Source organism: Sarcophilus harrisii, chromosome 6 (assembly GCF_902635505.1).
Source record: "Sarcophilus harrisii chromosome 6, mSarHar1.11, whole genome shotgun sequence".
Lineage (NCBI taxonomy): Eukaryota > Metazoa > Chordata > Mammalia > Dasyuromorphia > Dasyuridae > Sarcophilus > Sarcophilus harrisii.
In genome coordinates this window covers 149,980,238-149,993,956 of record NC_045431.1, presented here as the reverse complement: position 1 = coordinate 149,993,956, position 13,719 = coordinate 149,980,238, and the positions used below count along the sequence as shown (strand labels likewise).

The 13,719-nt window shown below is 35.4% G+C and overlaps 1 protein-coding gene across 3 annotated transcripts in view; it reads left to right on the top strand.

The window, feature by feature from the left end:
- Positions 1–13,719, top strand: part of AFF1 (AF4/FMR2 family member 1) — a 191,043-nt gene that overhangs the window by 95,780 nt on the left and 81,544 nt on the right. For 2 of the 3 annotated variants that reach the window (XM_031944200.1, XM_012552040.3), the window contains 2 exons: positions 2,518–2,638; positions 3,328–4,248. The exons of the other annotated variant lie outside the window; for it this stretch is intronic. In XM_031944200.1, the coding sequence (XP_031800060.1) occupies positions 2,518–2,638; positions 3,328–4,248 (1,042 nt within the window). The remainder of the gene's footprint in view (positions 1–2,517; positions 2,639–3,327; positions 4,249–13,719) is intronic. 3 annotated transcript variants of the gene reach the window in all.

Genomic DNA, 13,719 nt, shown 5'->3' with positions numbered 1-13,719 from the left:
TTCTGAAGACCCAAAAAGTGTTTGCCACCAAAGTCTTTTGGGCTGTCAAATAATTCAGCATTTTACCAGTGGAAATGACATTTAAAAATAGACATTATCATCAGCTTTGGTGCTACACCCTAAGGATTTTGGGTTCTTTACATCTGACTTTCAGCTGAAACCTTTCATGTATTATCTGTCGATTAGAATGTGAACTCTGTGAGAAAAGGAATGGTCTTATCTTTCTGTTTGTGTCTCTACAACTTATAATACTTCGCACGTAGTAAGCAATAAATAAATTAATTCATTTTTTCCCTAAGGTATATTGGTACATTACCATTTTTATGGTGATCTTTTGTCCCCCTCCTCTTCCCTACAAAATACTTATCATTTATGCTTCAGGATATAATGACTAAATATCCCATGAAATAATGTTTCTTGTTCTGGGCATATGACGAAACCAACTTTCCTTGCCTTCCAAAGAGGGCCTGAGAATCATCCTTCTATTTAGTTACAGCTCCCCCCCCCCCCCCTTTTTTTTTTTTCTGGTCAGTCACTGGCATTTATAAAGTACCTGTGAGGTACCAGGCATTATGTTATGATCTGTTTTCCTTTATGTCCAAAAAAATCAACCTTGATATGATTAAACAACTTTAGCAGTATGTCCACAAGTTGGTCACTAGATAACATTATATTTAAGAGGCCAATAGTCACAATGACATTTCTTGATGGTCTGAAAAAAATTGTGAATTTTAGTATTCTTTTGCACATTTTCTATTATTGAATTACTTTCATTGCTTAAATTTGGCATATTCCTAAGTGCCATTTAACAATTTTCTTTGCTGCATAGGTTACCATCTGTATACCACGTAACCTACCTCCTAATGATGTCCATCTCTATAATGAGCTAGATTGGGCCTCAGAAAACTAACTCAGTTTGTTATGGGATCACTCTCAAAGCCTTCATAACAAGGTGCAGCCTGCCAGTGTTTTTGTTCCATGGGCTTATTCTTGGGAAAGGAAGAGAGTGTCACCTCTAAAGCACGATGAGGAATGAGATAGATATCAATCAGTACTAATTAACAAAGAAAGATTTCCATTGTTTAATGTTGCTCATATCTTCTGTTCATCTAGAAGCCTCAGAATGTATTTTTTCCCTTCTTTATTACTGGTTAAGGTACCTGCACAAAATTTGAAGCAATTTTAACTTGTTTCTTTTGAAATAAGTATGGAATCATAGTATTATATACCCCTTAAGTTAAATTCAGGGGGAAAAATAATTCAATACCGATTTGTAATTGTGAACTATAAAAAAAGCAACTATTTCATATGGTCACTCATTTTCTTAGCTAGAACATTGGAATTTCTTGTGTAGCAAGCAGAGTGACATGATCAAAACTGTATGTTAGGAAGATCTCTTTAGAGGCAGCAGTGTCAGGATGGAATTATAGATGGGAGTAAGTGATACAAGGTTGGTAATGCTTTTGGAAATCTTTTCTTGGTTAATGCTAAGAGAACAATGAGAAGGTTATTATAATAACCTGTATCAGAGGTGATGAGGACATGAATGAGGATAGTCATTATATGGTTGGGGGGAAAAAAAGCAATGAAGTAGAAATGACTAGGTTTTCTAACTCTGTACTCCATGGAGTGAGGGAAAATGAGGACATCCATAGTAATATCAGAGTTGCAAACCTGGTGGTAATGAACTTGACAATATGAAAAATACAATTTTCCCCCCCCTCCGGTAATGTACATCATTTAACATTTTTACTACGTACTGATCCTAGCATCAATGCAGTTTTTGTTTTGCTTTTCTGTTTTTATTTTTAAGGGAAAATTTTAACATGAAATCCAGGAAAACATTTCTCTCTAGCTGTACGAGTTAATCTTTCTGAGACTTTCCTTTCAGTTTGTTAAGATGAGTTGAATAGAAGGTGGTACAGTGCATAGAGTAGCAGCTCCACAGTCAGGAGGACTTGACTTCAAATCTTCCCTCAATTATTGTCACTTGCTACTACTGTATGACCCTGGGCAAGTTACTTAATTCTGATTCCTCCAGGGGAGAAAATAAAACAAATCAATCGATCAATAAGATGAGTTGAATTATATGGTTCTGCAACATCTATTACTGATATAAAATTTGACAATAGAACAATTTGTTCTCAAAATCTTAATTTCTTCCTGACTTCTTCAAGCATTTGTGCCATACTCCTAATGTTATAGATGAACACTATAGAAAAAAGGCATGTAATGTATTTCATTCCTAGCTATTCTTGAGAAGATATTTCAGTTTTGAGTCAATTCTTGACTGTATAGGTTTAAACATACTCAAAAAGTGAACCCAAATGTTTCTTTCTGCTGTATTAGTCCTTGGGACAGCATTTTATCCAGTGGTTTGTCTATTTGGTTTGGTCTCAAAAAAATATAAAGCTTTAGAAGTAGAGTGTTAGATTTTGTATCTGTGTCTACTCTGCTTTTAAATACTTAGGCACTGATATAATTTCCCTTCTGTGTTCCTTTGTGGCACCTGAGCAGCTTGTATAATGAAGATAGAAACTTACTTCGAATTAGAGAGAAGGAGAGACGCAACCAGGAAGTTCACCAAGAGAAAAAGGCCTTCCCTGTGAATGCACCTCTCTTTGGAGAGCCCTACAAGGTACTTTCCATGTACAAGGGTATAAATGTTTGTCAAGCCATATGGTAAGAGAGAATTTAGTGCAGTTCAGTTTGTACAGAGGTCATAATTGTTGAATTAGGGAAAAAAAATTAAATTGTAACAGGATACAGATGAAAGAATTAGGAAAAGACATGCATACCATATGACTAAAGTTCAGATGTTATGGAGCTGGGAGTGGTCATTCCCTGATATCTTTGGCTTGTATATTTTAAGAAAAAAATGAATTAAAATGATTGGAGATAATTCAGCAAAAGTAAACAACAGATCAGTCAAATTTGATAGTATGTCATGTATAAGAACCCCTACCTCTGCAAAGAAATAAGAAGTATTCATCCCTTCCAGGCCAGTCTTGGTCATTATAATTACATGGTATGCAGGGTTTTTTGGTTGATCTCTCAGTGTTGTTTATTGTCTACTTCTGCTTTCTTCTCTTAATGAAATTTCTCCACACATCTCTAAATTCTTTAAACCCATTATTTCTATAACAGAACAATACATTTACATTATTTTCATGCACCACAACTTTTTCAGCCATGTCCCAGTCAACATATACATCCTTTTTATTCCAGTTCTTTGCTATCACAAAAAGTGCTATTATGAGTATTTAGTGAGACTTGTGGGCCAAAGAGTTTTTAATCATGATACTTTTCTATTCAATTTTTTTTCAGACTAGCAAAGGAGATGAGTTGTCCAGTAGGATTCAGAATACATTGGGTAATTATGAAGAAGTCAAGGAGCTGATCAGTACCAAAAACCAGAATCTTTTTGGTGTCCCTGAAGAAAGTAGCATCCCTTTTATCCCACAAGGAAAATCTAGGTGTTTATTCTATCCTGAGAAGACTAGTAGTGTCACACAGTTACCATTCTTCAATAGTGCCCATCAGCAAGTTATCAATACTCCTGCCTCTGGGTCTTCTTTTTATGTTCCTTCTCACTGTCCAAAAACAACTCAATCAAGAATGGAACCAGCTTTTAGCTTACATGTCAAAAGTGGTGGTATGTCCAACATTCAGCACCAAGGAAAATACTACAATATTCAGGAACGCCATCATAGGAGTCAGAACAAGAAAGAAGAGCACCGGCCTGAAGGAATCCCTTGTCTTGACACTTCAGACTCAGCCCTAGAAGTGGAAGGTTCTCTCTTGTCATCTGCATTGTCTTCCTCAGTTCCAACACTGGTGTCTCGTCATTCCAACCAACCAGCTGGGTCCAGAATTCTGTCAAGCAGCAAGGGTACTAATAAAGGCTATGCCCAAGCCAAATCTCCCATGCACCTAGGACTTGAATCTAAAGAGGAAAAGACTCTGCCATATAGTTTGGCTCTAGGTACTAGCTTAGGGATAACAACTGCCCAACCTCCTCAAACATTTCCCCCTCCCCCTCTCCCCTCAAAAACCACAGCCATGCAGCAAAAGCCTACAGCATATGTCCGGCCCATGGATGGTCAGGATCAGGCGCCAAGTGAGTCACCTGAACTGAAACCACTGCCTGAGGATTATGATGGACATTCCTATGAGAAAATGCCCGATTTTAAAGAGACTGCCAAACCCAAACTCTCTAAGTTGAAAATGCCTCCAGAGTCCATGGAGGTAAGTAGAATTCCCTGGCTCCTTTGTGCTTTGTGGACAGAAGGGATCATTCAGAGCTCAAGGCAACAAGGTTGTTTCCGGTATTGCTGTCATGGCAGCTCTTGTCAGAATAGGGAACACGGGTTTGAAATGAACCACTAATGGCAGAAAATAATTTTGCAGATTGGTTTTGAGCTTAGGAGCCTGAAGAATATAGGAGAGTGTCTGTGATGTCTAGGATGTAAAAGAAGAAGAGCAGTAGGACAGAAGCCTTTGAGAGAAAAGTTTTGTTTTTTTTAGTTTTTTATAGGAAAGTCTTCAGAAAATTTGGAATAAATACAAACAACTCACTTAAGTATCATAGCATCATCTAATCTAGTTTATTAATTTTCCAGAAGAGGGAACTGAGATCCAGAGATGTTAAGAGGCTAAGTTCAACTTCAAATAGCTATTAAGTGGCCAAGAAGAATTTTGAATCCCGCATACTATCCAGAGTCTTATGTTGCCACTTTTCAGTTACTGTTTCTATTATGTCTTATCTAGCCAAAAACATCTGTTAGTTAAGCGTTGGTCTCATTTGGAAATTAGTCATAAATATAAGGCACCGTATGATTCAGTTGTGAGCCAAAGATGATCTATAGAGCTAAAGAAAACTATTCTGTTCCTTTAAGAATGTTGTGAAAGAATTATTTTTGAGGGAAAAGAATAAGTTAGTTAATCTACTTCTTTAATGTTTCTTTTCTTTTAATTCTTACCATTCTAACTTTCCAGAGTTGAAGGTGTGTTTTTTTTTGTTTAGTTTTTGGTTTGGTTTGGTTTGGTTTGGTTTGGTTTTTTGCTTACAAGAAATTACACCAGTTTACACTTTCAAGTGGCACTCATTTTTTTCTTCTCATTTCTGTACTGAGTATAATGTATATCTACAATATACTTCAATAACTCATGTATGTATTTGAGTGTTCTAATCTCCTTTATGTTATTCACATGGCACTGAGGTATATATAATGCCCATTCTGCTTCTCTTTTCTCTGTCTACTTCATCTTTTGTAACGCAGTAAGCTTCTTCTGTTTTCTCTTCCTTTCTTATATACTACATTCCATTTTTTTCTTTTTCTTTTTTTCCTTAATATCGTCAAAACAACAACAACCAAAAAACCCCAATTCTCCTGTTTTCTTTAGCTGTTCCTGCAAACTCTATAGACATTAGAACCCTGAAGGATAGCTCCATTCTCATCCCTCCATTTGAATGTTAGCTCTTTCTCATCTTGTGGTCTCTTTAATTGGCCAGATTTTGTGCCTATTTTTTTAGGGTTCTTTGGACCCTTATATTTGTAGTAAGTCAACTTATAAGGATTTATTAAGAATCCTGGAGTTTCCAAAGAAAGGGAAATATCTCTTTTCCCAAGGAGCTCACCAACTGAGGGAGAGAGCATGCAGACCACAAGCAAGCTGTGTATAAGCCAAATTGTAAATAAATTCGATTGAGATAATGCACCAGCTTGGGAAGGGCTTCTTATAGAAGATTAGGATTTGAATGGGGACTTGAAGGAATTTGGAGAAGCCAAGTATTAGAGATGTAAGAAGAGAGGGTATTCCACTAATGACACACAGCTAGAGGAAACACCCATAGTCAGGAAGTAAAATGACTTGTTTGAAGAAATGGAGACTAGTTTTACTGGATTAAAGAGTAAGTGGGAAGTTGAAGTAAAGTTAAATGTAAAAAGACTGCAAATGTAGGAAGGGACTTTGAATGTCAAAGAGAGAATTTATAATTTGATTTCAGAGGTGGCTAGAGAATCTGGTGAGTGTCAGAACTGTGATTTGCTTTGACAGTTGAGTGGAAGATGGATTGGAGTGGGAGATATCTCCCAGCTTCTCAGTTCCTTTCTTTCTCCTACTTTTAGATGATGCTGGCCAGAGCCTGGGCACAATGGGTAAGATGGGCTCGACATTCTCCGAGAATTCCTAAAGTTTAGCTGCTCTTAGATTTTACCATGACTCCTTCTCTTTTCATAGTCCTGAATATGGCATTAGAACTGTTCCTGTCTGTGATCCTAACAACTCACAAGCAGATGTAATTGATTGTACTGCTGTTAGGCTTCCTGCAAGATCCAGGTGTTGCCCTGACCCTTTCTTTTATTGTGACTTCAGTATGTGAATATCATTTCACCCTAGGCTTTTAGGTTTCTAGAATGCTTAGATGAGAGTCCATCTGTCTCTCATTATATTAGAATACAGAACAAGCAGATGTAAAAGGGCAGAAATAGACAACATATACTTAAAAACAGTAAATTGGTCATTGTAAGCAGGGTACATAAATAAAAGACGGGGGGACCCAAATGGAAAAATAACAGAGAATTTCCAAATGAGAGAACCAATCATTGAAACAATAATTTTGTGAATGAAAATGACAGTTAAATCATCTATATTTCTCAATGGATCTTCCCCTTCTTCCTCTTCCAATAGAACTATCGTTTTAGACAAAAAAAAAAAAAAAAAAAAAAAGGAGGCAATTAAGTGAAATGAATCAGCATATTTTCAAAGTTAGACATTTTGGGTAGCTAGGTGGCACAGTGGTGCATAGAGTACCAGTTCTGAAGTTGGGAAGACCCGAGTTCAAACCTGGTCTCAAACACTTAACACTTCCTAAGTAACACTTAACCCCAATTGCCTCAGCCAAAAAAAAAAAAAGTTAGATATTATATATTCAATGTCAGCAGTTTCTTACATCTTCCATAAATCCTGTCAATAAGGAGAGGGGTTATTTTCTCATTTCTCTTTTTTGGATCTAAACTTGGCAATTGTAATTTTACCACATTTAGTATATTTTGAAAAGAGATTAACATTAATACTTTTTGTATTGTCTGCTTTGTACAATGTCATCCCCCATCCACCACCACCCTTTTTTTTTTTTTGTAAGAGTAAGAAGAAAAAAATTAAGCAAAATCAATATGTTGGGGAAAAATCTGATGTTATGACCAGTGTTTTATGTTTGTAGACTTCTGCAAAAGATCATTGAGTTTGGGGTGATGTTTTCTCACATCTCTTCCTTGGGCTCAAACATATTTTTTATAATTTCACCATACAGGCAGGTGGCATAATGGGATAGAATGTCAGGTCTAGAGTCAGAAAGACTCATCTTCCTGTTTTCAAATCTAGCCTCAGATATCTATTAGTTGTCAGTTTCCTCATTGCAAAATGAGCTGGAGAAGGAAATAGCAAACCACGCTAATATCTTTGCCAAGAAAATCTCAGATGAAGTTATGAAGACTCAGAAATTACTAAACAAAACAACATGTGCCAGGCATAAATGCTCTAAAAATATTCTTTCATTTGATCTCACACTCTGAGAAATAAATACTATCATTACTGGCAGCTAGGTGGTGCAGTGTATAAAGTACTGGCCCTATATTTAGAATCTGAGTTCACATATGATGTCAGACACTTAAGGCAAGTCACTAAATCCTGATTGCCTCCAAAAAAATTGATTTCACAGTATTCAATTTTGATTGCTTTAGGTGGTACTTACCATTTACATTTAGTCATTTATGATGATTTTTTTTGTTTCTGATTACTCCATTTTGCCTTAGTTAACATAAGTTTTTCCACTCTCTATTTTCATTATATTCCCCATTATTTTATATCTTATTACATCTATGTACTGCAACTTCATTAAAAATTGCATTCTTAAAGTCAAAGTAGAAATAAAAGACATAATAGAAACTTTTTTCTTTCAGAAGTATTTTGTCCTTCAAATATCTTCATTTAAATTTTACAGTTAATATAAATCATTCTAGAATATTATAGTCATGTATCTCCATAGGTTTTTGTTTCTATTTTTCCCCATTTTTAAATAGAGTAGTAACCTATAAGTAATTATGAACCAACAGCTACATATAATAATTAAGTAACTTTGATGTAGAAAAAATTTAATTATATCATCAGGGAAATGTATCTTTGAAAAGAAAATGAGCTTATCAAGAGAAAGTAGTAACCAGTAGGTATCACTTTTAACATTCTTGATAACATTATCCTCAGAAGATTAGAGTGGGATTCTGGGAGTGGATCTTCTGTGGAGAACTCATAATAATACAGGGACTAGTGTTAGGAATGGTGGCCAGAAATAGATATTGGCCTCTCATTTGTATTGTTGGAAGGAACATCAACAAAACCACATATCATTTGAATATTTGAGTACTTTTCTCTTCCATGGTATTTTGTATCTCATATTTTATTGGCACAGATGTATTCACTACCAATTGTAGGTGCCCTTCGAGGACTTTTGTTTTAATTTGCATCCTTGGGCTTGATTTTTTTTTTTTTCTTATCTACGTTTCTTTTAATAATATAACTGCACCAATGTTTTTACTGGGCCTGAATCCCAAAGAGATCATAAAGGAGGGAAAGGGACCCCCATGTGCAGAAATGTTTGTAGCAGCCATTTGTGTGGTAGTGAGAAACTGGAAACTGAGTGGATGCCCTTCAATTGGAGAATGGCTGAATAAATTGTGGTATATGAATGTTATGGAATATTATTCTGTAAGAATTAGCAGAATGATTTCAGAGAGACCTGGAGAGACTTACATGAACTGAGTGAAATGAGCTGAACCAGGCCAGGATACATGGTAACAACAAGACTATATGATGATCAATTCTGATGGACGTGGCTCTCTTCATCAATGAGATGATGTAAACCAGTTTCAGTTATTCAGTGATGGAAGAGAGGTATTTACATCCAGAGAGAGGATTGTGGGAACTGAGGGTGGACCACAACATAGCATTTCCACTCTTTTTGTTGTTGTTTATTTCCATTTTTTCCAGTTTGATTTGATTTTTTTTCTTCTACAACAAGGTAATTGTGTAAATATGTATGCATATATTGGCTTTTAACATATTTCTATCACGTTTAACATATATTGGACTACTTGCCATCGAAGGGAGGGAAAATTGAAACGCAAGGTTTTGCAAGGGTTAATGTTGAAAAATTATCCGTACATATATTTTGAAAAATAAAAAGCTTTAATAAAAACAACTAAAAAATAATATAACTGCATTTAAACATTATCCCTGGTTCTCTTTGTCAGGGCCAGCAGAGATAGCAGCTACCCATCAAGTTTGTGTTTGTCCTTATTGAATTGGCTGTTGAACAGAAGAATTTGACAGATAGAGAGAATCTAGGGAATAATCTCTATGTGGGACTATTGGAATCTAAGAAGGATGGTTTCTCTTTTTGGCGAGAGAGGGGTTATTGGGGAAATGGTGGGGGGAGTAATCTGGTAATTTGATAAAGAGATTGGCATTTATTGTGCTGGGTTCTGGATAAGAGCATGTGATTTGTTCATTGTAATTAACAAATATTCAGTCCACAGTCTTCCCAAAAGCAGTCTTATAGATACATATATTCATATAATTATTTCTTATGCTAAAAAGGTCTGTGTGCATATGCATACATTTTTAAAGGGCAAAGTAATATCAGAAGGGACTGTGTTTATATGTGGTTCGTGTTTAAAAGACAAAATGATGTCAGGCTGACCTGAAGAAATTAGAGGAAAAACAAGGAGCATTCCCTACCGCCCCCAACTCTAGAATCTCTTACTGAAAAGTTAAGTTTTTATATCATAGGGATGAATTGTTCTTTGAGAAGAGAATGGGAATGATAGGGATAAACACTGACTTATGGTGAAGTTTCTAAAACGAAGTTGGAAGGAAACATTTGTTTGCCTTTTATATGCTTAAAACTGTTATAAACCAAGTCTAAGAGAAAATTCTCTTTCTGTCTTTTTGAATGTGTTGTATATCGTTGGGTTTTGTAAATCTACCCCCCCCCGCCCCCCCTTATTTCTTCTCTTCCATTGTGAAAAAGCAATTTTTTTTATTAAACCTTTTTATTTTTCAAAACACGCATAGATAATTCTTCTACATTAATCCTCGCAAAACCTTGTGTTCCAGTTTCCGCCCCCTCTCCAGATGGCAAGTAGTCCAATATATATTAAACATAGTAGAATTATATGTTAAATCCAAAATATGAATACATAATTATCTTGCTGCACAAGAAAAATCAAATCAAACTGGGGAAAAAAATGAGAAAGAAAATAAAATAGAAATAAACAACAACAAAAAGAGTGAAAATGCTATGTTGTGAACCACACTCAGTTCCCACAGTCCTCTCTCTGAGTGTAGATAGCTCTTTTTATCACAAAATTATTGGAACTGTTCTGAATCATCTCATAGAGTCACGTCCATCAGAATTGATCATTATATAATCTTCTTGTTGTATACAATGATCTTCTGTTTCTGCTCATTTCATTTAGCATCAGTTCATGTACGTCTCTCCAGGCCTCTCTGAAATCATCTTGCTGGTCATTTCTTAAAGAAAAATAATATTCCATAACATTCACATACCATAACTTATTCAGCCATTCCCCAATTGATGGGCACCCATTCAATTTCCAGTTTCTGGCCACTACAAACAGGACTGCCACAAATATTTTTGCACATACGGGTCCTTTTCCCTCCTTTAAGATCTCTTTGGGATACAAGCCCAGTAGTAACACTGCTGGATCAAAGGGTATGCACAGTTTGATAACTTTTTGAGCATAGTTCCAAATTAAAAGAGCAATTTAAAAAAAAATCTTAAATATACCCTTGTTTATCTGGAATTAAAGTTTCTTGTTGTTTGAAGATAGATTAGAATCTGTTCTTCAAACCCATGGTTATTTAATGGCATAAATTATTTTATGTTCTAAATTTCATGTAATGGTTTTTATAATTAGGCACATTTTTTACTTAGCTTGAAATTCTTCAAATAAAGTTATTGAAATTTCCATAGAGACTCTATTACTGGGTTTATTCCCCAAAGATGCTACTGATGTGGAAAAAAAAAATTCCCAAATACTCTGAAGTATTTTAATTGTACTTTTTTTCTAATATTTAATAATTAGAAAAAAGTAAATAGATGTCCATCAAATAATAAATGACCAAACAAACTATATAGTGGAATATTACTCTGCTGTAAGAAATGTGCATTTTGGTATGGAAAAACATGGAAAAATCTCTATGAACTGGTTAGATTGATGTAAGTAGAGCCTATAAAATAGTATATGCAATGATTATATAGTAATGTAAATGCAAAGAACATCAAAAAATTAAAAGTCAATGTAACACAATTATAAAGATCAACTAGGATTCAAAGAGATGTAAGAAGTCATCCCCCCACTTAATGCTGGTCCACAGGTGTTACACATTTGCGTATGTTTTTGTGCTTTCTCAATGTATTAATCTATCACATAGGATGGCTCTCAAGTAGCTGAAAGAAAGGGGGAGGATACCATAGGATACCTGATAACATTAGGAGCAGGAAAAAAAAAAAAAAGCTAGTTAGATAAAAAAAAGGTGAAATTGCTTAAAATAATTTGGTCAAACTGTCCACTTGTTAGAAGGAATAGGCATGTCAGCTGACATAAAAATGTACTTTGAAATTAAAATTTTCCCAGCATTATTACTCTTTTCTTTCCCTTGATTTCAAGAATATCAAGGGCATTGATTTAGTTGATGCTATTTGGGCCTTTGTTATATTTTAAATTCCCATTCATCTAGTCTTAGCAAGTGGTTCTCAGCTCTCAAGAGATTGATGTCCCAGAAAAACAAACAAATAAACAGACTTATGGGAGAGGTCAGGATGACTATACTGTTCAAATTTCTCTATCTGGCTTCTATTTAAAAATGCTATCAAGGAATAAAAACTGAAAACAAACCATCAATTTAAGAATTACCTAAGGGTCATTCCGATAGTTGGTTTTTAACAACTGTAGTTTTATTTTTCAGAACAGGGAGTACAGTTTGTGGGAAAAGAAGTGAGAGAGAAAAGAAAGTAACTTTATACTCTGCCTCAGCAAAAAGTACAGTACAGTTAAAAACTTGAGCAGCTAAGCTGGTCTCTACAATCATAACTATTTAATGCTACAACAAAAACTATTTATTTGAGGACAGAGATATTTGCTAAGATCTTATTGTGTTAGATATAGAAATGCTAGATATGGAACTTTTAAAATCTTGTGTGGATGTTCAGTTGTCTGATTCTTTATGGCCCCATTTGAAGTTTGTTTGACAAAGATAGTGGAGTAATTTGTTATTTCCTTCTCATGCTCATTTTATAAATGACAAACTGAGTTAAACAGAATTAAGTTACTTTCCTAGGATCATACAACTAGTGTCTGAGGTCAGATTGGAACTCAGAAAGATGAGTCTCCCTGACTTCAGGATTCATGTTGCACCACCTAGCTACCCATTTAAAATCTAGTATGATTTGTATAAAGTAGGTGTTAAGTTCTTGAGGATGCAAAGAACAAACAACAGACTGCTGGTTTTTAAGCTTAAAATCTAATTAGCAATAGGCCATGTACAAAATACCAAGAAGAGATTAAAACAAATGGAAAGGGATTAGGGGAGATGTCCTGGAGAAAACTGTTAGGGACTTGCATTATAGTGTATGGTGTTCCTGGTATCTGCCAAGTACATATTGGGAAGGAAAAAAAACAGACCATGAGTAAAAACATGGAAACAAGAAATACAGAAAAGAATTGGTGTGGTCTGGATTGAATGACTACAGAATGGAGAGTAGACTCAAGTAAAACTAGAAAGGTGGGTAGAAAAAGAAAAGTTAGAGGGGGAGGAAAGCGTGGTTGTTGTAGTGCTAAGATGCATTCTGCATTTTCTCTACGATATCCCAGGTCTGAGTGAGTATTGTTTGTTTATGGAATTTTGAGCTACTATAGGACATCAGCTTAAAATGTCCTCCTTTCTTCAATTCTCTTGCTTCCTCTACTTTCCAAGATCCCAGTATGTGTTGTCTTCCCTCATTAGAATATCAGCTTTTTGAAAGCAGAGATTTGTGTTGTTTGTTTGTTTTTTTCTATTTCTGTTCATATTCCCAGCTTCACTTAGGGCGTGGCCCATAGTATGTGCTTAATAAATACAAGTAGTTTTTGTTGTTTTATACTTCATGTTTCCCCCTAGCTTTAGCACAATTCTGGGCGCATAACTGTTGCTTAGTACTTATTGACTGTCTGACAGTCTAATGGGGAGGTAGCATGCATATGTACAAGGTGTACCAAAAGTCTTAATGCATCTTAAAATTTGAATAACTTAACATCCTGCCTGTAAGCATAAAGAAATGCCCAACAGGTACGGGGAGAGGGAGGCAATTGGCAGATGAGAGGACCAATAAAGTCTTCATGTACAATATAGTTCATGAGCCAAATTTTGAAGTGAATCAAGGATTTCATGAAGTAGCATTGAGGAGAGAGGGCACTGTCCAGACATGGGAGACAGCCAGCCAGTGGAAAGAATGGAGAGTTGTGTGAGGAAACACCAAGAAGACCATTCTAAACTGGATATATCTAGCATTGCAAACCACACATTAAAAACAGACTAAGAATAAGCATAATAATAAGTATGTATGATAATACACTGTTGTTGTTATACCAATTGAGG